The sequence below is a fragment of the Takifugu rubripes genome, chromosome 8, assembly GCF_901000725.2.
Source record: "Takifugu rubripes chromosome 8, fTakRub1.2, whole genome shotgun sequence".
In the NCBI taxonomy this organism is placed as follows: domain Eukaryota; kingdom Metazoa; phylum Chordata; class Actinopteri; order Tetraodontiformes; family Tetraodontidae; genus Takifugu; species Takifugu rubripes.
The window spans coordinates 1,641,912-1,668,519 of NC_042292.1; the positions used below are offsets into that span (position 1 = coordinate 1,641,912).

Consider the following 26,608-nt stretch of genomic DNA (forward strand, 5'->3'; position numbering starts at 1 on the left):
CTGGAACTGGCAACAGTTGTTGCACACTATTATATCTCGAGTCACCCCACAAACAAAAGAGTTTAAAAATGTTTTTGATGTTAACAAGCAAACAACTTTTACAGAGCCTTTTATTCTGACTTCTACTTTGAAAGGCAGAAGGCAGTATGACAATGGCCAGCAATGGCCATAAATTTAGAAAGCAAGACAGGAACATGCTTTATTTGTGCCACAATGGTGTAATTTGCTATTTTGCAGAAGCAAAAAAGAAAGTTTAAGACACGGCTATAGTGCAAAAACAATGTTTGTGTTAACATTAGCAATTCAGGTTACAATTTTACACGGTATACAATGAAATGGAGGTAAATTATTACATATTTATTAAGTCTGATGTGTATATCAGAGTAGTTTGTCTTGATGTCCCATTGAGTTAGAGAGAAGGGATGGAAACTCATTATTGGTTCTTTATTGCTGTCCAGCCCACACTAGAATGTGTCTTTTGTTGGCTCAGACTGCTTCTTTGATATGATTTAATCCAGCATAATATGTTGAGTGTCCCCTTTCAATTAAAAAGGCAACATTTTTTGATCAGAACTGTGTCCAAAGTGACACCCAGAGTCGGAACCCCAACGAGCAATAGTGGCAAGGAAAAAGGTTGTTACAAAACAATTCTCATACATTCTACCACTATATTCTCTTTCCTGAAACAAAATACTTGGTACTTCCTTTTAATTCATATTACCTTGCTGTGCAGGCGCATCCACCGGCCGTAAAGAGCGTGCTTACAGAGTCTCGATGGCCGGCCAAGGTCGTCTTTCCCTGTGGTGGCATTGATCACCTCTAGGCCTTGGTCTCCTACCGTCCAGTTCACACTGAAGTTGGGTGCTTTTCCTGGCTGGCGAGCTTCTGCATTACTTATTCCTGTAAAAATGCAAACCATGTTTTATACAACTATAGAGAGAACAGAAGGTCATTTTCAGATTAATGATTTTTGACCCCCACCCCACCCCCTTTAGGCCCAAAAGAATGCTTGAAACTCAACTGTCACATTTGCAGCTTAAATGCAGCAAATGTGACAGCTGAGTGGAACCTATTCAAGAGCCCTCTAATCCTCACCGCTGAGCAGCGGTCGGTTCAAACTGAAGGACTGTGGCAGGTCCTCGATGTCAGTGATTCTCTGGTACATGGCTCTGGAGAGGTGGTCGGCGTGGTACAGACTGCCCAAGATGACGCTGGAGAAGTAGATGGGCTCTGTGAAATAGCTCATCAGGGAGCCCTGGAATCCAACCACATTCCACCTGAAGTGGGGAAAAAACAAATAGTTTTACTCAGGAAGACAACCGTAAAATTCTCTCTAAATCTATAGACAATGGTCACAATAGTTAAGAGAAGTATCGAAGCCAAGGCCGTGGAAGATGTCGAACTCGGTGATAAAAGAGGAAATTCAGCACTGTTGATGGCACTAATTTTCTGGATTCTGATTCTGCCTCAGCAGACTCCAGAGTCACCTCCTGGGGATTCGTCAAGAAGCCTAATCAAAGTGTCACTGACAGACTGTGGAGTTCGAGTGATTGCAGCATGACACCAAGATGCTATAATTCGCCTTTTTTACATATGCGCATAATCATCAGGATTCCTGCTGCTGCTGGGATTTAAAAAAAAAACACTTTAAGATGCTCTACAGATGGGTTAATATTGCAAAGGAATATTAGGGAAAGAAATTATAATAATAGCTGTTTCAGTCACTCATGTCGTGATTGTGTAAAGATGTTTGGTTGAAGAAAGAGTTCTAAAGAAGTCTAATATTTAACATAATTGGTCAATAGTTCCAGGAGTTTGATTTTTGCTGTAACCCTGTTACAGCAAAACAACCTTCCTCAGCTATAGCATCGCTATCATAAGATAGGAAGAGCAAATCTATATCTCAGATGCTACCGTGATTTAGATTGACCTCAAAATGTTGACCTTTACTGTCTATGAACACTTCCTCTATATGGTTAAAGCTGCTGCTCTGTTAGCATGCTAATCTGTATCATGACCAACAAGCTTAATCATTCATGCTCTGATTTGGTGATCAGTGTGAATAGAAGTCATAACCTTGGGTGCTACCATCCTCCATATTGATAAAAAATTATACAAAATTCATTCTGAAATATATTGTACCTGGCGATTTTGTCACTGCAGGACATGGTGAGCAGCCTTTCACCCTGAAGAACCCCATCCCAAGTCTGGATGGTGTTACTGGAGCGAACTGGGATGGTGCCTTCCCCAGACTCGATTTTGGTGCGGAGCTGCCCACGAGCTTTCCTGTTAGGGTGCCTGTCTCCCTGATCTGAGAGGACAGAAAACAAGCACGGAGTTGTTTTGAGGACTACGTGCATCATTGTGCTATTATGCTTGTAGTTGTGTGTTTGTGTGGATGGATGGATAGGTGGGTGAGTGGGCCAGGGGGGTCGGCAATTTTAACGTTTAACCTCTAAAGCACTTTGTGTTACATTCCTTGTATGAAAGCTTCTATATAAATTAAATAAGGCTAAAGTCATCACTCATCCACTCACCTTCCACTCCAGCCTCGTGAGGAGAGAAGATGCGAGCATCTCCGCAGGGTGAGGTGCTAATGTACAGGTGGAACTGGACGTTCTCCTTCAGTCTGAAACCTTGTTTCTTTTCACACCTGGTGAAGATGGATTTGTGGTGCTCCTCTTCGTGGTTGCTGCAACACAAATGTATGCTTTAGCAATCAATTTGCTAGGTTGACATGCAGAAGGAAGAAAACTGCTTCGAAAAAAACAATATGATTGTCTCAATACAGATGACACAGCTTCGATACATCCAACTCATTTCTGAAGCACATGTAGAAAGGGCAGAACAGTAGTAGATTAGCTTCAGCTGCCACGGCTGCACTATATTAATGCTCCTGCGTTTGCTCTATCCTGAAAGGTCATCTATAATTTGTTGCAAAAGCTGTGGCAGTTGTTTGAATAATCATTCAATTTTAAAATGTTTACTAGTCTCTAAGTATTGATATGTTTAAAATCTTGCAGTAGTTCTCCAAAAATCTCTGGAATTTCCCTTGAATGTCTCCTGATTTATGATTTAAGGGTTATTCTGAATTAGAAATAAGATAGTCCTCAATACAGGGCATAGCCCTGTCAAAATTCTACATTGTTCTTACATTTCTGTGTCCATTAGCAAAACGTGGGGCGTCACCTGACTCACCTGAGAAAGTGCTCCAGCTGGGAGTAAAGGTACCTGATGAGCGAGCGACGAGCTACAATTTCGGCATGGCAGTCGTTAAGGGCCAAGCCTCTATCACTCATGTATTCCCCATTAATGCACTTTGTCCCTGATGACACGCAGATGACCTCAGCCTCCTTCACATCAGTGCCTGTACAAAAGGAATATGAATGAAATATATGCCTTTATTTGGAGATTTCTCAAAAAGAGAGAAAGGGAAGAAAAAAATGGTCATGTGTGGGAAGTAGAAGCTAACTAGGATGTTCTAAATATATATTTTTATACATATACTAAAGATTCCTGTGTCGAAAATTCATGGAAGACACCTTAAGAACTATGAATTAGCTGTAAATCCTAAATCAACAAGCTTACAATGTAAACATACTGCAACAAATTCAAATTCCCATTGTTGATGTCTTATCATGACCCCTTATTCTATTGTATCTGTTGTTGTTAACTTTGCTAATAAGTCAGGCAAAATAATTGGGGAAATACATGCAAAATAACAATTTCACTCCAAATAAAATGCTCAAATGTGTAATCATGATCCAGCAACAAAAACCTGCAATGTTGAAGGAAAGGTAGAAATACATAACAATAAGATTTTTTCACGAACATCCAGCAAAAATTCCAAATCAAGTATTTTCACTGGAGCCCAAGAACAAACCAACAAAATCACCTGTCGTCATGACAACGCCGGCCAAAACTTTTCTCCGAGCGTGCGGAGATGTGAAGTTGTCTGTCAGTTCGCTGAACTTATCGACCACCAGATGAGACACGGCATCTGCCAGGACCTGTGGAAAGGAAAGCAAACACGGTTCTTCAGCAGTTCTTACCGAACGAGGCAAGACAGACAACACAGGCCTTGGGGATGAGGACATCAGATCTTACAGGAAATTTGCAAATCCCCCCCGTTAACACTGACATAACAATTTCAAAGCGTGATGAAAAGCAAACTTGTCTTATCTTCTCTGGAATATTTCAATTGTGCAGTGTGAATGGCACAGATCTTAGTAGCTTAAACAGTTGGATCGTTTGCTTCAGTGACTGCTGGCTGAGTAAAAGAGTGACTGGAAAGGTTGCTGTAATGAGCAGGGGTGTTTGAATAGCACTCAGAGAGCGATGCTAATTAAGATAGCAGCTTTGTTATCGGTGTGCAGGGATTACAGACAGGGATTAGTTTATGTGTAAACAAATTCCTGGTCTATTGAACTCGCCTGAATGTGTCTCCATCTTCAATCAGACTTTGTCAGATTAGTCACAAGCAGTGACATTTGTGGACGAGTCTTTTCGATACACAAGGGAGATCTAACAAGGAGGTGTATTCTACAGTTTGGTTTCCAGCTGAGGCTTTGTAATTTGATGGACCCTGCGTGGAATAACAGAGGTGTGCTGCCTCTTCACGTTGAATTTGGAGATGTGAAATACAGCACAGGATATGCTGCCTTACTGCTAACCCTTTGTTTGATCTGCTAAACCAAGTTAGCAAGAGAACTTTGTTTATTGTAGCCATTTCAGGTACACTTTTTAGTCGAAAAATTCATTGAAAGAGTGATGATTCTGTGCAGCAGCTGAATCTCATTCAAGTTGCTTATGTTACAAAGGGTCAAAAAATGAAGCCTTTCTTAGTCGCCCACATGAAGTTGCTGATTTGGAATTAACTTGCTCATCTTTTACGACTTCCTTTTTACACTTGGCAGTAGCACTCGGCATCTTGAGTTCTTGGAGACGGGAGTGACTACATTTGGATAAGCAGGTGGGGTTGCAGGAGGAAGAATGGACGGCTGTAACTTTTGAGCTCGGTCTATGCAGCTCTCCCACAGACTGTATTGTATGTTAGTCACGTCAATCAAATAGACACACCCCAGTTTTAAGGGATTAAAATCTAATAAATCCAGGAAATAGTTTCAGATGGACCACCACATCATATTTTAGGATGATGAAATTTAGCTGTTATGACTTGTGGCTTTTATTTAAAGAGTATTTTATGATAAATGCGAGTGGATTGGAGCCTGGAGTTTTGGAGCTAGCCTCCAGTGGATCTCTGTGCCATTGCATTAAAAGAAATGTCCTCTTTGATTTCACTTTTCAGAGCAGAAGATTAATTCCATCTTTTGTATACAGTTTGTGGTCATAATGTATCCAAAACCAACTCAACTTCAATCCATCACAGTTTATGCAGGTGCACATTCCTGGTATATATTTCCAAAGCATTCATAAAAGTGCATTTAAATTAAATTGGGACATCAGTTGTCCAGTTTCTCATAGCACACTGTTGGAATACAGCTGTAAAAGCCACATTATCTGGATTGCTTGAAGAAAACTGAAAAGCAATATGACACCATGCAATTCCTTTAATCTAATGTAAGAGCAAAAGCACTTTAAAGGCTGCCAGGACTGACACACAGTGTGGCCAGAGGGTGATGTTTAATTAGACAAAGATCAGAGGTGACAAATAAATAAATACAATTAGGAAATAACTGGTGAAAAGCGCTTTCAGCACCTTATCAGATATTGACACTGGAGGATCACCAACAACTAATCAAAATGCAGTATTTGATGACCTTGCAGTAACTTGAGCAGAATATTAAAACTCCATTCCCACTGAGCAGGGCACTTCTGTTCTATTGATAATAACAGTACACCTTAATGGAACTGGGTTGCATTTTCACCGTGGGGTGCAAAAACAATTAAAATGCAGCGGCATGCTAATTACATCTTACCTGTGGCAGGTGAAGCTGCAGTCCCTCCCTGGGTATGGGTTGTCTTGACGGAGCCTGATCCAGCTGCATGTTAAAGAGAGCCGACAGAGCCGCTTGGGCAGCCCGGGCCTTGGCCAGTTTCTTGTTTCGTCCGGAACCCTGGAAATTCTGAGCATCTACCATCACTGACATGACAAAGTTTTTGGCGTGGCTCTCCCCGCTTTCCGACACAAAGTCGTACTTCAGTCCAGGCCGTAACTCATTGAGGATCATGACTGGATTCTTTCCGCTCGTGGGGGAGATGTAGGTGGAGGGGGCTGGAGGTAATGGCGCTTGGACAAAGTTTGGGACAGGGGAGGGGAGCAACGGATACTCGATCCCCAGCGAGCAAAAGGAACCGTTGCTGTTGGATGCGAGGTAAAATGAGTCATCGACAGGAGTAGACGTTTCAAAGGCGTTAAAGAGCATGTCTGGAAAGTCGGCCTGGTCTGAGGTGAAGTCCGTGTGAACCGACAGTGTCCGACCCATCGCCATATGGGCCTCAGATGCATTGGGAAACTGGACAAAGGACCGCAAGGCCTTCTCTGCTGCATTCAGTTTGGCTTTCTTCTTTGTGGGACCTGAACCCTCGAAGAGCTGCCCGTTGACCTCTACGCTCATGACAAATACCGGGGCGTGGACAGGCCCGGTCTGAGAGAGCAGCTTGTACTGCAGGCCAGGCTTGATCTCGTTCAGCTGCATGAGAGCATTTTTGGGCAAAATGGGCCCAGGAATTTTCTTCCGCTTCTTGGGCTTGTACTTGGAATGTGTGTGCCCATTATTGCCCTCCTCTAAGGGACGTTTCCTCCCACCCCCAGCACTCCCATTGGGGAGTTGAGCAGCCTCGGCTGCAATCCCCTCTTTGGAGAAGAGGTTGTCGAAGTTCCGATTTTCCTTAACATCTGTGCTGCATGAACCTGCGGTGCCCAGAAAGAGTAACTTACAATGCCTTCGTTGCAGGATCTTGTAAATGCAAAATTTAGAGATTCCTTAATCTCACTTTGCAACTGAACAAGTGATGTGTGCTCCTCAATACATTTGTGGTGACAATATGTGAAAATATTGGTAGCAAATTATATTGTCGACACACATATTGCTTTATTAGCTATCAGCCAGACCGCAACCAAAGAAAATTTGGGGTTTTAAGACCAAAACTGAAATAATGCAAAATAAAGAAATTTTTCTTCAGTCCTTTTAGCTTCTGGGTTTAGGAACACAAACCACCCTGCCCTGTTAACAAAGCTGATTGAACTTAAAGTAAATTTTCATTTATAACATCCTCCAGCAAAAGCTCGATAGGTTACTCCTTTCGGTGCTCAGGACAGAAATCAATCCAGTAATATGCAGGTTTAGAGAAAGAGAGAGAGATGAGCGCAAACAAGGGGGATCGACTTATCCTGAGCAAATTCTTAGCCTGAAGAAAAATACCAGAACAGATTGAACATTTTCACTTTTAGACACAAACCAGCATGATTGAGCACAGAAACAGAAGTAATTAGTAGATTACTGCAAGAATCACCACAATGACTGGCTGTATAGTCGGGATTAGTTTAGCAAATAGCTGATAATTAAAATTCTCCCTTTTGTTTCTCTTTTACATCTCAGTACTACTCCTTCTAGCAGGTTTTGAAAAGTCAATCAATGATCAAGATCCCCCTACAATGAAAAAAACATTTGCTTGATTGCTGTGACATTTAGCTAAAATCTGAATATCTGCATTAGCCAGATCCTGAGACCAAAGGTTAAACTGTTCACACCTAGTACGGTTCGCATAGTGCTTTCATAAACCAAATGAATCAAGATGCCATTTTGAATTTTTGGTTATAATGTGTTGTTCATTTAACTGAAAAATAAATGCTCCATCTGAAATATTTAATCTGCATTTTTTTCCTGGGTCCTCAAAAGAACCAAGGATGCCAATGAGAGGCCAAAATTCTGAGCATGTTTGTTCGCTGTGGTGACAGTCAGTTAACCGTGTAAATAGATAAATACACTGAAACATTTAAACAAGTTAAATAAATTGATCCTGATGCTTTGTGGGATAATGTAGATTAAACCTTGCTGAATGGTTGATACTAATGATAAAAATGCCTAGGATAGTACATGATGACATTAGATCATTGATCAGAGGAATGCACAACATTATTGAGTCATTAAAAACTTACTTTAACTGTCTTTGTGCTGCAAATATGATTTGACAATGAAATAAAAATGTCAACATTTAAACAAATCTAAAGTGGATTAACATGGAAAAAATAAAGTGAAGACCTACAAATTAAAGAGTAAATATGTTAGCAGGCATTTTACCTGACTGATGTTTGTGAATTTTGCCTCATATACTCTTATTTGCTTGCTCACTTCATGCCAGTTGACTACAGCTGGCTAGTGAAAATGAGCAGGCAGAAGCATACAGAGAGGAGCCAATGGCAGCTAAAGCCCTGAGCAACAAGACAGTGTTGTGATTATAGGTCTGCAGGGGAAGAGGCAAAGTGTTGTGATTGTTACAGTTGGCGCTTTGCCTCATTCGGGACAGAAAGTGTCATTATTTACATATTTGGGGCATTCTGCAAGGTCACAAATCCAATGGTGGAAACGTGAATTGCTGCATTACAAGTGTTTTGTAACTATTTTATATGCTTGCCTGTCTGAGATGTAATGTCAACAAAAAGCCCTTGAACAACCTTCGCCACCTCAACCATCAGCTTGAGTCTAAAATGTCTGGCATAATTCGAATGTTTTCCCAAATGGTTTTGCTTTGACTTGCTCGGAACAGGGACAGGATTACTGGCGTCTGCAAGAGCACAAATGAAAAAAGTATTTAAAGTGGCCACATCAGTTAGGATGGAGGCACGGCGTCAGTCAGCATATTCATAGGGTAAAATTCTCTACCTGGTTTGCCTTTTCGAGCACTCTTTCTCATTCCAGTCTTCAGTGGCAGAAAGATTTGCTAACTCTTTAAAGTGGAACGCCACGGCAGCCTGAAAGTTGATGGTTTATATATATTTTTTCTGATAAATTGCCTTCTTCGAGCCAACCTCCTTTCCTTGAGTATACACCATTTCAGAAGCACAGGGACAATCCACAGTAAAGCTTGTTGAACTTCACTTTATATTAAATTCACTCTAAACTTACTGTACTCTTTTCTCATAAATCATCCATGGTCTTATTGTGAGTTGTAGCATTGGAGTCGGCCTAAATTCCAAATCCATATGCCTCTCTGTAGCTTATTAGTTTAGGGCTTAGAATCCACCATCAGACTGGACTGAACTCTTTCTGTAGATATAAGTTGTCCTTAAAATTAATCTCTGATACTACCCCATTATGGAATTGTCAAAACCTTTTCAAGGGCTATTTAGGAAAAATTAAAAGTCAAACCTGCATTGAGGAATGAACTCAGGATTACATTGATTCCTTGCCTTTATAATTGAATATTTGTAACATAATTTGGGCCCACAATCATTGATACACATCTATATTACACTAAAACCTAAAGATATGACTGCAACATTATCACTTAACATTGTAAAGGTGGTCGGGCGTACAGGGGCTGTAAATAGTTGCCAATATGAACACAAGGAAACCACTTCCCAGAGTGTAAAGTAACAAATTAAGGTTCTAAAATATTTCTAACCAAGAAAACAATCAGAGATGGCAAAAAACAAAACAAAACATCTGAATGGAAGCAGAAGATGGTCAAAGAGTAAATGGTAATGTAAGTGGGACTTCCATTAATGGAATCTCATATTTATCAGAGAGATACCAGTTTGCTCATGTCCATGGTGTTCCCTCCTCATACAGTAGGGTTAGCCATGGAGTTCCACAAGGTTCTGTACTTGGACCAATCCTCTTCATATTGTACATGCTTCCCTTAGGGAACATTATTCGGCAGCATGGGATAAATTTTCATTGTTATGCTGATGACACTCAGCTCTATTTATCCATGAAACCAGAGGAGGCAGAGAAGTTAGTGAAGCTTCAGACCTGTCTTAAAGACATAAAGTCCTGGATGTCTTCAAATTTCCTCCTCCTTAACCCAGGAAAAACTGAGGTCATGGTGAACCTCTCAGGGATAGATTAGATCATATGATCACTCTAGATGGTATCTCATTAACATCTAGTCTCTCTGTGAGGAATCTAGGAGTAACTTTTGACCAAAATATGTCCGTTAACTCACACATTAAAATAGTCTCTAGAAGTGCTTTTTTTCATCTGAGGAACATCACAAAGATCAGGAAGCTACTGACACGGCATGATGCTGAAAAGTTCATTCATGTTTTTGTTACTTCCAGGCTGGACTACTGTAATTCTTTATTATCAGGGTGTCCAAACAACTCTTTAAGAAGCCTCCAGCTGATCCAAAATGCTGCAGACAGAGTTCTGACAGGTATTGACAAAAGAGATCACATAACTCCTGTACTGGTGTCTCTTCATTGGCTGCCCGTTAAATTTAGAATAATTTTTAAAATTCTTCTTCTGACCTACAAGGTCCTCAGAGGCCTAGCTCCATCCTACCTGGAGGAGCTAGAGACACCTCATCATCCCAATAGACCACTCCACTCTCAGAATGCTGGTCTATTTGTGGTCCCCAGAGTCTCTAGGAGTAGAATGGGGGGCCGAGCATTTAGCTACCAGCCCCCCCTGCTATGGAACCAGCTCCCTGTCCAGGTACGGGAGGCTGACTACATCTGTACTTTTAAGATTCGACTTAAAACCTTCCTCTTTGAAAAAGCTTATCATCACTAATTCCATAGTTCCAGTTACTATCCTAGACATAATTATCATACTTAGGGGGTTGTCTAATTATTAGGTTAACATCTTAGTTATGCTGCTATAGGCCTATAGGCTGTCGGGGTCCAGATTGATTGATTGATTGATTGATTGATTGATTGATCTGCTTTGTGAGCTCAGAACTAAGATCTTATTTGTATAAATTGTCTATTTTGGAATTGCTAGTCTAAATTGATATGGCAGGTGTATAACTTCAGATTTGTACTTCTTTTATTTTCTTTTCTGGTGGCCTACATAGTAGATATGACAGCCTACTACTACCTCTTAATTACTTGACATATGCAAGCATCAGAGAAGGGCACATTTTTTTGCTGTTGTTGGTTATAGACTGAGAAGCATTGCTCGGTTGACTTGGACTCACTCATGCTTTCCACTTCGTCAGCCTCTGTAGTCGGCTGCCTCTGTTGCTGGGTTCGAAGTAGCCGAGCTCTCACGCGACCTGGTGGAAAGAGAAAATGTGGTGGAGAAAAAGGTTATTATTTATATGTTAAGTTAAATAATAGCCTGTTTGTGAAAACAAATGAAAATTACTAGAAAAAAAACCTGAAGCACTCGAGCAGACCAGTAATTGTAAACCTTGCTTCTCATTAACCTGCATCCCCTCTCCACCGTGAAAATTACACATTTACACATTTTCATATATTTGATTGCTCTATTTTTTTCAGTACCAGGAATTAGAGAACTAGACATAGACAGACTTTATTTGTCATTAAGATTTGCATCAAAATGAAATTACGATGCAATGTCTCAGTGCAAACAGTAATAATGACAATAGCCAATAATGTTACATACAATATTTACAAAAGTATAAATATAAATACAGTATAAAAATAAAAACAGAAGAACTCTGAATAAATGATACATGTATAAATATATAAGCATTGGTATTTTTTATAAAATGACCAATGTATCCAATTACCTAATCCTCTCCATGCTCAAATGCTTATCAGCTGCAACAATGGTTCTGAGGGATAAACAAGTGCTACATTAAAAAAAGCAACATTTAATTTTGACCGCCCCATTATAAATACTGCATGATATTTAGAAACCTGTTATGTCCACGAAGTCTTCAAATCTCAATATTAATTTTGTTATTCTATCTTTTTTTGTAAATGATTTCTTCAAAATATCATCACATTTCTTTCTGTCCACAGGTAGTTCTTTGTCTCAGGAGGAAATCCAATAAGAGAATTTGTTGCTTCATAAATGTTGCTATCCTCAGCTACAAGTGTGAAGACCTCAATTAGACAAAACGGCTAATCAGCTTTGCTCTGGGAGGAGAACAGACCAAAACTCAAAGCCGACGGGATTGACAGGAAAGGCTCCACACTCGGTTGTGTCTAATCGCTCCTCTGTCAGCAGATATGGCCTCGTGCCCTGCTGCCGCTCAGCCATGTGGCTCCGAACATAAGAAATGACAATGTTATCAGGCTCCTCTGGCCTTTTTTTGTGTGTGTGTGTGAAGCGAGTGGAAGGACAACAGGCTTAGGTTGCTTTTCTCAAGATAATGTGAGTAGAAAATTAACTCAGGATGAAAAATGTCAACAGATGTTGCTATCAAAGAGGGTTGTCAGGGAAACAGTAACTTCTCTGACTTTGAAAACTGTACTATGTTAAGAGGAGAAACCTTGCTTACTTCATTATAGAACAGTGGACGCCATAAAAGTTAGGGTCATGGTTACCAATAGCTATGGGACCCAGTTCATCTGTTGCCGAGTGCCTTCTAGATTCACAAATACATCCCCAAGAATGGATTTGCTGTAATACAAAACGCCATTTACAAATTGGAAAGAAAATGAGATTGTGGGCGATAAACAGCCAGCAGAAATGGAAAGTGGCACGTATATAGAAAGAGCCCGTGGCCTCTCATCCATGTCGTGAAGAGAATCTGTTGATCAGACAAATAAATAAAATATTTTATGCTTTCTATGCTGCTTTCTTCTTCTATGCGCAATAACCATAATGACTGAACAGAGAAGGGGGCGCTGTGCATGTATAAATAAGGTTAGCAGAAAATGAGATGAGAGAGAGAGAATACACTGAAATTAGTGACCCTTTAAGTAAAAACAGATATATTTTTTAAAAAGAATTATTTTAGTATATACATAATTTGTTCATGTAGCTCAGGTACTCAAGTAGAGTAATGATTGCACTATAGCTTTAAAGTATTGGAAATAAGAAGAGTTAATACTTAACTAAACAACAAAAGATTACCTTAACTTGGACTCTGTCCAGTCTTTTTTGTAGAGCCATCCATGCTAATTAAGGATCGCTGTAGCCTATTTAGTGCACTCAATGAATCCCAGGATACATTCTGAAAAGTAGTGCACAACTAACTACTGCTTCCTAAGCTAGAAATTCAACCACTAAGCATGTTATATTAAAATTACTTAACCATCTGGTACATATTCGCTATATGACAAAATGTTGTTAATGCATGACGGTCTAGTCTCCAAAAGCTAAATTTTAGTGTATCAGTGAGTTTACCAAGAAGTCCCCTCCACCCTGCTCCCTATAGAGTCATTTACAGCCTACATCGTCAAAAAGCTGCATGCACATTGTGGCAATGGAAGTGCTGCCCCCAGTGTACCCCCCACTGTTAAAACAGAAGAGGAAGCAGGATCAAAATAATCAGAAAACCTTGCAAAGCTGAGACACTAAATTAATGCAGTTAATTTTGATAAACAGCAGAGTGGCTAATAAACAAGGGGAAATGTTGCTGGACCGGCACAGTCCTGATTTTATGCCTTCTGTGTTTGTGTACATTAAATAAAGCCACTGTAAAAAAAAAAGAAAATGTACAGGCGCCAACTGACAAGCCTCCACGAGGTGCCATACTTCTGTTGCCACGATAGGCACATCCATCTTTCTTCATAAATGGGTCTACGCAGTGATTAGAGTAGTGAACGAGTGCATATCCTGGAATCTAGGGAATAGCTTACAAATATCCAGAGAACAAGGGAGGTTCCAGATGGATGGATGACAGACAGACAGACAGACAGACAGACAGGCAGGCAGGCAGGCAGGCAGGCAGGCAGACAGACAGACAGACAGACAGACAGACAGACAGACAGACAGACAGACAGACAGACAGATCAATATTTGCTTGTGTTTATCTCATGGCTTGTTCACTGACATTAATGATGCACCATACATATATACAGACGTGTCGGACACATGGTATCTGGGATCATTACCCTACATCAGCCAACAGGAAACCCCATCAGCAAAAAGCAGCCATCATCAGGAACCAGCAACCGAGCTGACAGTGATAAATGGCTTCTGGAGTCTTTTTCTGCTGCTTGGGGCTCCCTACAATCAGGGCCCCAAAGAGAAAACAACAGCAAACAGCCCTCACAGAACTCTTTCAGTGGCCTAATGCAGATGGATCGAGGGTGACGAGGAGCAGACAGCAAAGAGAGGAAGAACATGTGACGCGGACAGGGGGGGAAAAAAAACTTCCTTCGACATCGCCGGCAGCGGTGTGATTTTCTAACACACAAACTTTCCTCCCCGTGAAATGACATTTTGGGACGTGCTTAAATTGGACGCTGGCAAATCTGGGTGTGAAACATTGATAGGTTTGGCAGAAGTAATGGAAACATTGTATCTGGTCGAGAAAATGTACTTAATTTAATCTCAGGTTAAAACACCGCTCCACGTCTGAGATTATGGTGTGGAGATTATCATTTAACAGCATCTGCATGAAGCATAACTTGTATTCATTGTAAAGTAACAGTGAATGAGACAAAACAAAATATTTTAAAGAATCAAGGACATTTTAATACGCTTTGTAGCTTAAATGGAGATAAATGCCTGACCTTTTCAGCTTAACAGGAAGCTTATTAACCTACACCGCTGTGGAAGTTTCTGTTTTAAATTCACTTAACTTTTCACAGGCTTCTGGATCTGGATGGAAATGTGACATTTGCAGCAGATTGCCGGCGAGGCAGGGAACAACAGAATCTGTCTAATGTGAGAGGAGAGCTGTCATGTTCGTTCACACACGCACGCACATACACAAAATATAACTGTAGAAGCAAAACAATGGTCTGAAAAATGTCAGGGAGCGGTGTGCCTGAAGACTACCACAAGGAAATAACAACTCCTCAAGTCATTTTAGACGTAAATGGAAGGTGTGCAGTTATTGGGAGGAACATCCTAACGGGGAATTTGAGAACCATCAGACTATCCACCATGCTAAAAGTATTATAAATTGCCAATTTACACTACTTCTCTGCCAATTTGTCATCATTTATGCCTATAAACAATTTCACTGGGCCATTACCAGAGGAGGAGAGATTATAGAAGTCAACTTCCATCGAGATTTCAAATATGGGAAGAACATGGAAACTCCACACCGAAGCAGTAGAGGCAGATAATCCAGAAAATATGTCCTTAAACTATATTTATTAAAATCATGGGAATTTTAAAAGTTATACTAATCTTCTGCAAACAGGGCTTTCGATCATTTGCTGTTTATTTTTTTCTACAATCCTCGCATTACAAACTACAGAAACAGTCCTCAGGGACACCCACAGGCGATCAACCATCTTTCTACCATTTTCACGGCGACTCCGTGAAATCTTCATGGTGCTTTTAATTTGTTTTGCAGCCCCGGCAGGAGCCCGGCGGGCCCGCGGCGAAGGCTGTATCAATTCCACACGCCCATGTGACCGACAGGGCTTCCACACACACACACACACACACACACACACACACACACGCACACACAGCTTTCTCCTCCATACAATCGTGCTGCTGACAGCAGACTCTTCAGATCCTCTGCTGTGGCCTCTCCACAAGAGGCCGTGGGCAAGTGGCAGCCTTCCCAAAGGTGAGGCATTTAAGTGGATTATCCACTTCCAGACAGAGGGGAAGCTTGGATAGCACACTGGAAATGAAGCCTGAAGCCAAACGAACGGCAGGAGTCACCTGGTGTGCTCAACTCAAGGTCACCTGAAGCAAGCAAAATTCTAACATATAATATCCATCATTTTATAACTGGGCTTCCTCTGATATCAACTCTCAGGATCAGCGCTTAATGAGACGTGCACTGTTAAGGACCACAGCTTCATTAACTGATGAAATTGATGAAAAAAACATTGATAAGCACTCCAGGAAGAGTTCTGATTGGCTTCTGGCAGCAACACCACCCATGGAAACACAGCACGGCTGTCTTCAATGGAGAGAAAAACCATTCAGTTTCTTAAAATGTGATTATGGAACATGTTAAATATTCTCACCCTCTTTTTGCTGAGTTGTAGAGAACTATTAAGAACATAGCTGCGAAGCCTCATTTGTTAGTTACCATAATTGGGTCTATTTTCTTATATAAGTTCACTTAATGCATAAAGGTAATGATAAAACCATAACGGAGCCTTACTGATGACCTAAAAGCCCCTCACACAAAACAAGATTCAGGGAAATAAAATCAATGTAAAGTAGATTTACACTCTGCATTTGTCTTAAGTGTTTACATGCTATGGTCAATAAACTTTATATAGCAGCTGGAGATAAACTGTGAATCCCTGTTGTCTATATTTGTCAGATTACGCCCTCACCCCCCCACCCACAGAGCTTGGAGCACGCACGCTCGCTTTTCCATTTAAAACCGACACAGGTAGCTCACAATTGCTGCTGACTTTTGCTGGTGAAAGCTGTTTGTGGCGACAAACTGGGCGCTGAAATATTCATGCGCGGGGGCCAACAGCGCGAGAATGTTTTCCCAGAAGAATACATTCTCAAGAACCCGGTGAGTTTTACGACCATGGTTCTAAGTTTGAAAAGTATAAAAAAAAAGGTTTTTGTCTTTGGGTGTTCTACTGCTTTTGGGAAAATATCAAAGATCGTTGTTATTTACGTGAACCCATTAAAAGCAGTTTTATTTTATCGTTAAAGTACTTCCTTTTCTCCTGATTGTGTGACTCTTGCAGGGATTTGTTTGACTCTTTATAGATAGAATTAACATCCGAAATGAATCAATAAGCAGATAACTGTGAGTCCAAGATGTTTTCACTGAGATAATACCAGTAAATTACATACACAAAGTTATTGTGTTGGAGTGAATTATCAGCCAATCAACAAAAATATGTCTGTAAAAATGATTGCTTTAGTTTTAGTCAACCAAGACAAAGAATTAGATATTTAACCACCCTACACACTCCAACGCCGTAGATTGCGCAATAATATCAGACAGCTAGAGCAGGGGACATGAACAAGATGAATCCGCTTCAGCACAGAATCGCCAGAGGGGCTGGTTTTCCCTATTTCTGAGGAGAGGAAGCCTGTAGGCAACTGAGTATACAGCAAACGTGATAAGCTAAAATCTAAATCGTCCCAGGCTACTGGCACTGCTGAATTATCTTCATCATGGATCACCAGCGTACCAGGTCATTCGGACTGCTAGCATTTACTAGAAAACAACAAATTACAACACATTAAAGATCTGTTAAGAGTTGGGAAATCCATTTGATAATGTATTGTTATAATAATGTCAACCTTGTTCTATTTGCATCATATTGAAAGAGTATTACTCCAAATCAAACTGAATTGGACTTCCTGCTTTGCAGTTTGCACCAAAGTGAGCTTCTCCCGGACTCATCCTGTCTGCATCACTGGTCCAACCCAGCACAACAGATGGCTATCGCTGTTCTCCTCCATGTCCCAGCTTCTCCGCTCTCTCCCCAAAGAGACCGAAAGGAAGAGGGGGCAATAGAGGATGGGCGGAAGGACAGACTGCTTGGGCTGATGTTAAATTTCACAGCCCACGGCCTCAGGATTAGCGAGCCCTGGAGCTGATGGACAGCAGGTGGGGGGGGGGGGGGGGGGGGGGGGGATGCTGTCTACTGATGCCTAACAAGCAGGAAATGGTTCCGTATGTTTACCGTCCAGGCTTTCAGCCTGGTTCAACTTTGACAGCATGTTGGATGAACTCCTTTTGCCTGCACTAGCAGCTGTTCAAGTCGACGTTTGGCTCATCTGATCTGTAATCACGGAGCGTCTGAAATATTCGTATTCAAAAACATGCCATGGAAACGTTTGTGCAATTGAATTTCTTGTTTGTCACTTTCTTTGTGACTCAGCAACAGGCTTCAGGCAAATCCACTTACTTCTAAGGATCTAAGGATAAAGAAACCCAAAAGACTTGAGTCTTATAGTACATCTCACTTGATGGAAGACAGTTTGCTTTTTTGCACTTTCCCTACACGCTGCACTGAAGCTGCCCTTTATTTAGCTTACTCATAAACACTGTAGGAATAGATCAGTAGCCTCATCAAACATGAAGTGTAGGTGCTGTTTATTATTGTAAAGGTTAAAATGAGGCATTTAAGTGCACAACAGTGCAGTAGCAGAGAGGTTTGATTGTGTTTTTAAGCTTTTATCAAATTGTGGATTAGTCTATAATTGCACTTTCACAAGCGGACCTGCCCCAGGAGGGGTTTCCAGTCAGAAATGTCCCCATGAATCAAATTAACTAAAGAAGCGAGGGCACTGATCATCCTGTCAGACAGCCAGTTTAGCCCAGTCAGCTATAACGACGAGGAAGGTTAGCGTAATTAGTTTAAGGTCGTTTCAGTGACAGGTCATATTTTAATAACGTCACACATAGGTAAAGCAAACACAGTTTGATTTGCACAGAACACTTTGGTTGCATGATCACATAGAGCAGCAATAGCATGCATTCTGTGCAGTATTTAAGAAAATTTATTTTTGGAAGTAATAGTAATTAGGTTTGATTCATTCCCCATGCAAGGGGCTTCCCTTTATTTCTTCTTTTTAAACTTTTCCCTGCTTTGATTCGTATTGTAACAACCTGCGTCAACTTTTTTAGACAGTGCAGACATTCGCTGTGATTTAAAGTATTCCTCTGCATCCAGAACTAGTTTGCTAACCAGTTGGTGTTATTGTCTAATCTGCTGCCCCATGAACTGATGTACGATGAGATGTTATCATATGATTTGATATGAAGGTGAGATCTTGCTAAACTTCAGTGGTCAAATTGCCTGTGGGTAAACACATTTCTATTAGCTTCTATTTATCATCAAGACTTAGCTTAGGCTAAAGGAATAGAGCAGTTTTTCAGTTTGTCTCCCCCATATGTGACAGCAGATGTATTATCACATCCTCTATCAGCCAACAATGAATGTTTAATTAAAGCTGGAGCGTTACACTACTTTATTTACCCGTATAGCCTCTTATCACCCTCTGATCTTTTCAACTGATCTGACATGTGACAGCTGACAGGAGTATCAAAGTTGGGCAAACAGGGCTTGTCTCTATTAGTGGTGGATTAGTGAACATTGGTCAAAAAGAAGAGTGTATCTTCAACACAAACCTTGTCTTAAATCTGGATTTAATTAAAAGCCAATATTGGCACACCTGAGACCCGGGGCCAGCCTTAATGTAGGCTGCTGCCTCCTGCTCTATCTGTCTGATGTTAGCATTTGATGGACAGTCAGGGCGGTGGGGATGGTTGCAGAGGAGAGTCGAGGTTATCAGCGGAGCTTCAGGCAAAGCACCAGCTGCAGGCAGAGCGAGGAGCGATGTTAGGGCCAGGTGGGGTGGGGGCAAAGGGAATGTGTATCAATGCCTCCACATCACAGAGCTGTGGCTGGTTGCCAGACAGAGATCTGTGGCTGCGGGCCGACCAACACATCCCTCAGCGGCAGCGTGGCGTACACGCCTCACGGAGCACATCGGCTTATACCTCGTCTGAAATTCACTTTTGCTCCCAGTAGATTAAACTCACACTTCAGTTCATCTCACAACACCCCGCTAAGCAGAGACACGGAAATGATGGGCTCCTCACGCGCCCTGCATGCAAAGTAACGTACAATAGTAGTGCTTTTTTGGGGCGTGCGCATTAATACCGTTTACCGCACTCTTCATGAATAACTGTTAGGCTAAAGTGATGATTCCTGAGGAGGATAAAAAGATGAAAAATCACAGCACATCTGCTGCCCGGGCCCGTCGAGACAGTAGCTTCGAATCTGAATTAATGTGAGGACCGAGTGCACTTGAGGTTAGCAGCCGGTGAAAATATTAGCAGGCATTTGCAATCATAAATGAGTCAATGGAGCAGGATTGAACAGAAAATGAGTCGCCCTGGAGGAGGGACGCGGCAACAATGGGACCATACTGCATGTGTCCGACGTTTACTATGACCACTGGTCCCGTGAGCGCATGAATATCACAATGAGAGATCGGACAAAAAACAATCTGGATGACAGCAGCCGAGGCAGCCAACCCAAAAGATCCACACTCAACAATTGACCCAGTTTCATTCTACTAGTGGAGTGCTTTTCTAATGGAAGAGAGCCTGACAGAAGAGGCTCACATCTATCAGGGACACATCCGGAGATGCTGGCATGTCATGTAAATGTGCACTCTTCAGTCTGACGGAGTTTCCTGTTAATGTAAGTGTGTGTCTTCATCAAACCTTATTGATCCATCTGGCCAAAGTGAATAAAGAGGAATAAAGAGAGGAATGTGCAAATGAAGTTTAACTTAGTTCTAGAGGTTTAAATTAGAGTTATTTCCTGAAAAGTTTTTAGACCACAACTTTGCAGACAGTATGAGTTCACTCATTATTAATCTACTTGGCGATGGTGCACCCATATATGATGCATATTACAGCATCTGTAGATTGAGAACAAATACAATTCTTTATTTTGATGCAATTAGATTTTTGCATCATCCAACAGCCAAAAGTTTTACCCAAATTTATCATGTTTTTTTATTCTATTCAGGCTGCAGGAAAGAAATGACATTAAATCTGCTAAGTGACAAAGGCTATCAGGCAAAAAGACACTTGTGTTCATACAGAAAACCCAGAATACACCTGTCTATGAGGAAGGGTTATGACTACTGCAGCCTACCAGCAAAGGATATTGAAAATAATAATAATATGGCTGCCACTCGATCCTGGAACAGTGACTGAAGCTTCTGCTGCGGATGCAACTTTGTTTTCCAGTAGGACAGCAACTGCTTCAGCACTGTTTCTAATCAATCTAAATCAAGATAAATTAATTATTCTATTAATTATTAATTATTCTTGTTCTAAAAATTCTAATTAATGACATTTAAGGGTGGTTTAAAGTTAAACTCAACCTAAAAACCTGAACATGTTTAGTTTCACAACCAAAGCTACACAAAGCTATTACTACTTCTTTCAATTACTTACAATTATTATTATTGTTGTGTCTATTTTTATTCATTTCAGACCAGAAAGCATGCATCAACTTTACAAAATAACATCAAATCTACTCTGTTGTGCAGAAAACCCCCTGCATCTTAGACAAAAGAAACCAACTAAAAATGAGAATTCTAGCACTTAAATCTTATTCCGTCCACGCCAGCATGCAGCTGAAGAAAACAGCAGCATATTTTGCAACTAAAACATGATTAAAGTTCACAAAAAAGCAAAAGCGGAGCACACAAGGCAAGACGAACTCCTGCAGAGCAGCTTTTCCAACCTGTTACAGAGTCAAAACAAGCAGCTCAGGAAACAGACCAATCAGTTCGGCAAAGAGCGTCTGGAAAAACCATCCTCTTCCCGCACGGTTGAGGATTCACCTTTGCGCTCGGAGCGTTTCTTCCTCCTCCTCCTGACCCGGCGGCGGAGCAGGCAGTAGTAGGCTCCTGCATCGTTGCAGCTGCCCAGCAGCAGAGCCATGACCCCGGCTTAGCAACACCGAGCTTTCCGGCCCCCTCAGTTACCCTGCAGGCTCCACCGTGTTCCCAAAGCCAGGAACAGACACTGAGAGAGTCTGCACAACTTTAGGCAGGAGAGGAGGGGGAGGCAGCAGAGGAGGGGGAGGCAGGAGGAGGAGCAATCGGTCGGCCACGAGGAGCGGCTGGCACACTGACTGGCTGTGGTGACTGGCTGCATGCCAAAGATGTCAAATCCGAGCACTCATTTGTGACATATGATGTGAAGAACCTTTCGATTTAAATTCCAATCACCTCGTAAACTCACTGGGACGGAACATGGGAGCAGATTCCATGCTGGTTTCAGCAGATTCCTCCTAACACAACCACTACCACCACCATCATCATCATGGTAACATTAACGTTTGTGTATTTTGCCCCTCAAGTCAACAGAAAAATGTTTGTGTGTCTGTGTGTGTGTGTGTGTGCACGGTGGTGGTGGGGGGGTGTTAATGAGCCAGTGGTTAAGGATTCAGACTTTTTTTATTAAACCTTTGTTATCCACCCTAATGATCATGCACCACTTCAAAATTGTTGAACAAGTTTTACATAGAACTGAGTTAAAATCTGATTAGAATAAAACCTGCAAACAGCCCAGTTACCTGAGACTTATCCACTTACAGTCTACTCCAGGAGCTCTGTGTGTCTTAAAGGTTACATCTGGACCCAGCACATGCTCTCTACCAGCAAGTAAAATATTTCGTCATTTATCAAAATGAACTAAACACAAAGAGGAACCTCCATAGAAATGTCATCAAAAATGTATATCACAAAAGCAGTTTTAAGAATCCTTAACTGGATCAAAGGTTCAAGCTACAACACAAAAAAAGACAGTAAAAGGAATGCTCCATTATTTTGGTTCTTCTCTCTCGTTGCAATCTTTGCACAAACAGACATGTCATGACACAACTGGAAACCTTATAATCTAGACTAGACTGCAAAATAAAATGCTAGCACAATAAGCAGACATCCACTCGACCTTCTCCAGTCCACAGAACATCGTTCCAGAGAAAACGCACATTCCGCTTTGAGTGAAGACCCAACGCTGCCCCCTAGTGTCCCAATCTGCAACAACACAACACGACCAAACAACACTTCCAACCACTTGTTAGGTTGATAATTATGACTCTAGAAATTCAAATTAAACTATAATGATCCTCTTGAAGGAGCAGAACATCCCTAGAGCACACGTTTGGAACCGCGGCACAAGTGGAACTAATGACATTAATAGCGGCAGCATTTACTTAATCTGTGTACCGTGCACAACACTCATAATTAATGTCATTAGTCACACCTGAGCTTTCATGGCATGGAAAAGATCTGCAGTCATGGAGATCATCCAATCAAAATAAATAAATAAATACATACATTAATAAATTAAAAAATGGCATTTTATGCAGTGATTTGAATCCATGTCCCAAATGTTTATGTTTGTCATGACTGTGTCGTCTACTATTCCTCAAAACTAGGAACAGCAGACCAACGTGCTTTGTATGTTCAAGGACGTCACTAACTCCATGTGTTTAAACGAAGGAAAAAATAAAACACTCATGTTACACTAATAATTAAGGGTGTAAGAAGAGACATATTGATATTATTTTTACAATAATATATAATAACATTGTTTCTATCCACGATGTCTATCATGGATCTAATGCAGACGTTCCAGCAGCAGTAGATACAACAGCCTTAAATATTTAGTATATAATGGGCTTTGAATTTGCGGTAGTTCGCCTGTAGGCGGCGCCGCCGTGCTTCACATCTCCAGGCTGCAAAACCATCCTGAGCCCCATGTGATAACCCCGCACTGTTGCCCGCCCTCCCGCTCCTCTTGGCACATTCATGTATGACAAAGAAGCTTTAAAAATCTCAAAATGGGAATGCAAAAGTGTTAAAAACCAGGTCACCAAAAATCCTCACCGATAACTGCTGCATGCATCATCCAACAGCCAAAGTTTTACCCAAATTTATCATGTTTTCTGTCTAAATCAATGGAAAATACTTCTGCAAGGTCATACCAGTTAACAAAAGAAACAGACATAAAATAAATCAATAAAAATATCAGTAGCAGCAGTTCATATCTAAATTATTTAGCATATTCAAAGATGATCTGCACATTATATGCACATGAATTCTCTGTTGGATTGTATGAATCTATTTTTATCATTTTGTTTGTTTTTCTCTCTCTATTCCTCTCAGGGCCTGTATTAAATCATCTTTAGCTGCCCTGATAGCAGACCCTGATCATAAACCCACACAGCAGGGTTTTAAAAAGAAACACTGCTTTGGACGATTGGACGGCTTCTCTGTACACAACCTGCAAAAACACAACCCCAGCTGTATCCAAGTCTAACCGCAGCTGACCTGCACGCGGCACTGCATGGCAATATAATCGGAGTTGCTTAAATTAAAGATAACAATCACCGTCAGGGCTTGTGATTAAGGCAAGACTTCAATTTTAATCAGAGAAAACATCTCCAGTGAGCCGATATCTGCTTGAACGGGAAGATGGAGGACAGCGGCAGGAGCTAAGGTCGCACTTTGCAAAGGGAAAGTCTCTGTCTGTGCTTCAATCAGAAAGCTCAGCCTCTTCTCTTCCTTTATATATCAAACACTGTGTTTAATTTCAGTACCAGGAGCTGTCCACACCGGACTGACCACCACCGTCACGAAACACCAAATGCCTCCACTTCACAAACGCTACTCAACATGTTGACAGTTGAAGGTAAACAACTAGCTCACTAAATAACTACAAATGTCCGGAAGAATGGTTTGTTTTCCCTTAACTTGTCAGCCAAAGCTAGCCTTAATGCTCTATATTAGCTCCCAACTCCTGATTGTGGTCTCTGGGGTGAGACAAAATGAGCTTAATCACTACTCCAAACATCACAAAAGAAACATGCATGTGAATATGAATCTTTCATCACCAACGTGTACGTTTTTGGCAATTAAAATACAAGGCTCTATATGTGAAATAGGAGTAGAATTCTTTATTAAAAAATGACACAAATCAAAATAATGTAGTTAGTACGTTTAAAAAAAAACATCCTCTTAGTTGCATGTAATTATTTTTTACATTTATTTCCTTTTTCTATATATTATGGTACTGGGTTAAAAGTCCAATGTATATGACACTATGTATACTATGCTATTGCTGATCTTAATGCTGATGTTCTCTGTACGTGTGGCATATTTACATTTTTGAAAGTTAGGGATAATTTCTGTAGTTTGGATTAAGGATGACAGCGAGTCGTCTCTGAAACAAATTTATCAGTAGATTCCTCCATTTCCCAGGCTATAAGTTCTTGTGTTTATCCAGGTCTGAGGCACCAAACAGACATCCCACATTCCTCCACTTGAATTTTCCTTAGTTGGAAACTGCTTGGAAATGTAGAAACAAACTATTTGTCAAAGTGAAGCGGCTGTTTATTGAAGCCAACCAGCAGATGGCCTGTAAAAATAAGACCTCGGCTTAGGGATCCATATATTTCCCACTTTGCATAAGCTTTCTTCTTGCTGCACGTGTTTGTTGCTTGCACTAAAACAGAAACACACAAAATCAAGCAGCGCCCCCTGTTGTCTTGTGGCAAACTTGCAGTTTTATATCTACAAATATACACATAGTGGACAATTATTGTATGATCTTTGCAGTGATTCTTGGTATCATAATGAATGAAAAGATATTATATAAAGCAATTTATCTTAGAAAGATAAATAAATGACTTGTGAGATTATTTTGCTTCATAGGCAAACTTGATTCATCCATCAGAGTCAAGTTGGCTGTATCTTCCATCATAATGACACATCTGGGCAGAGTAATAACGAGCCGGTAACCTTCTGAAATGAGGTATCATACCTCCGTCATTTTCCCTGCACATTAGACTGAAGCTATCTCACTCACTTCACCTTGTAAGTGTCCTTTTCTGCAGTCATTACAACAATGCTAACTGGAGAATGGCACTTTGCAGCGTCAAGTGAGGTGCAAATGTCACGCATCCCAGCACTGCCTGGAACGACGGTGACGGTGACTGTCCTCAACAAGCGCTGAAAATAGAAAACGCTGCAACGCACGTCTCTTGCGCAGCGAGTCAAAGGGCTGGAGAGGGATGCATCCTGCTTCCTTTTCCCCCCTGAATCCTGCAGCACAGAAGACTGAAGAGCGCGCACGGGGGATGGCTGTAGCCTACTTTCGCGCATTTGCATATTTTCAGAGAGGGAAAGAAGCAGTTTCAGAGAGGGTGATGGGATGGAGGGGGGGATGGGACCTGGCAAGAACATGACAGTGGTGCTAAAATCAGCATTTTGACAATGACAGAATAATAATTATTATTACTATTTTAAATATTTGGACTGCCAGTATTGCGAACAGCATTTGGATTTCAGCGAAATATCCATTGATCAGGAGGACAATGAAGCCCATCCATCTTTCAAACAGAAGGAGCTGCAGGGGGCGGGGCCTGCATCCTGCATCTAATCTGATGTTTATGGGAGATATGTCCACAGAAATACACACCAACCCCCCCCCCCCCACACACACACACACACACACACACGTTGTCGAAATCTTGAAGGTCTTGGAACTTATTGTTATTCAGACCTTGCAGTAGTGCATGTTCCTGCTTCGGCATTCCAGCATCACCTCTGTAACTTTATAACCTTTTCCGCCACAATGGAAAGTCGGTGTTTAACCTTAGTGAAAGAGACACTCGGCGTTTTTTCACTGCAAAGACGGGACTTGTGGAACGGAGGGAGACTAGAAATGACAGCACAACAAATAATGAGCAGCATCTCAGCAGCACTTCACATCCCCAGTCTAAATTCCCACAAAATGACAGGTCTCATCACGTCTCATCTCATTTACAAAGGCAATTACGATGCTGCAAATTCAAATGTTCGCTCTGAAACTAGAGAACTAAGCGCAAAACTCAACTTGAGATTTGTCCTTGAAGTTAGCAACAGTCAACTAAAACGATCAATTCCACCATGAGTCATCTCTTCCTTACGTAGCCCCAGAGAATCCCCCAGTTCCCCCTCCTGAGTTGTGAGGCAAAGCTGTCAGCCGCATTATTTTTACACCAGGAAGAGCTGATTTGATCTCGTCCCAGTGGCACTGTTGTCTGTTTTGACAGCAATCAAGTGTTTGGATGGCT

General features: G+C 41.2%; 1 protein-coding gene across 4 annotated transcripts in view; it reads right to left on the reverse strand.

The window, feature by feature from the left end:
• adarb1a (adenosine deaminase RNA specific B1a) overlaps window positions 1-26,608 on the reverse strand; it is a 38,865-nt gene that overhangs the window by 2,454 nt on the left and 9,803 nt on the right. The window contains exons 1-9 of one of the 4 annotated variants that reach the window (XM_029839522.1): window positions 21,324-21,496; window positions 11,107-11,184; window positions 5,940-6,874; window positions 3,896-4,010; window positions 3,199-3,367; window positions 2,538-2,692; window positions 2,143-2,311; window positions 1,096-1,277; window positions 722-900 (exon numbers count right to left, since the gene is read on the reverse strand). In XM_029839522.1, the coding sequence (XP_029695382.1) occupies window positions 722-900; window positions 1,096-1,277; window positions 2,143-2,311; window positions 2,538-2,692; window positions 3,199-3,367; window positions 3,896-4,010; window positions 5,940-6,874; window positions 11,107-11,184; window positions 21,324-21,423 (2,082 nt within the window). In that variant the 5' untranslated portion in view covers window positions 21,424-21,496. 4 annotated transcript variants of the gene reach the window in all.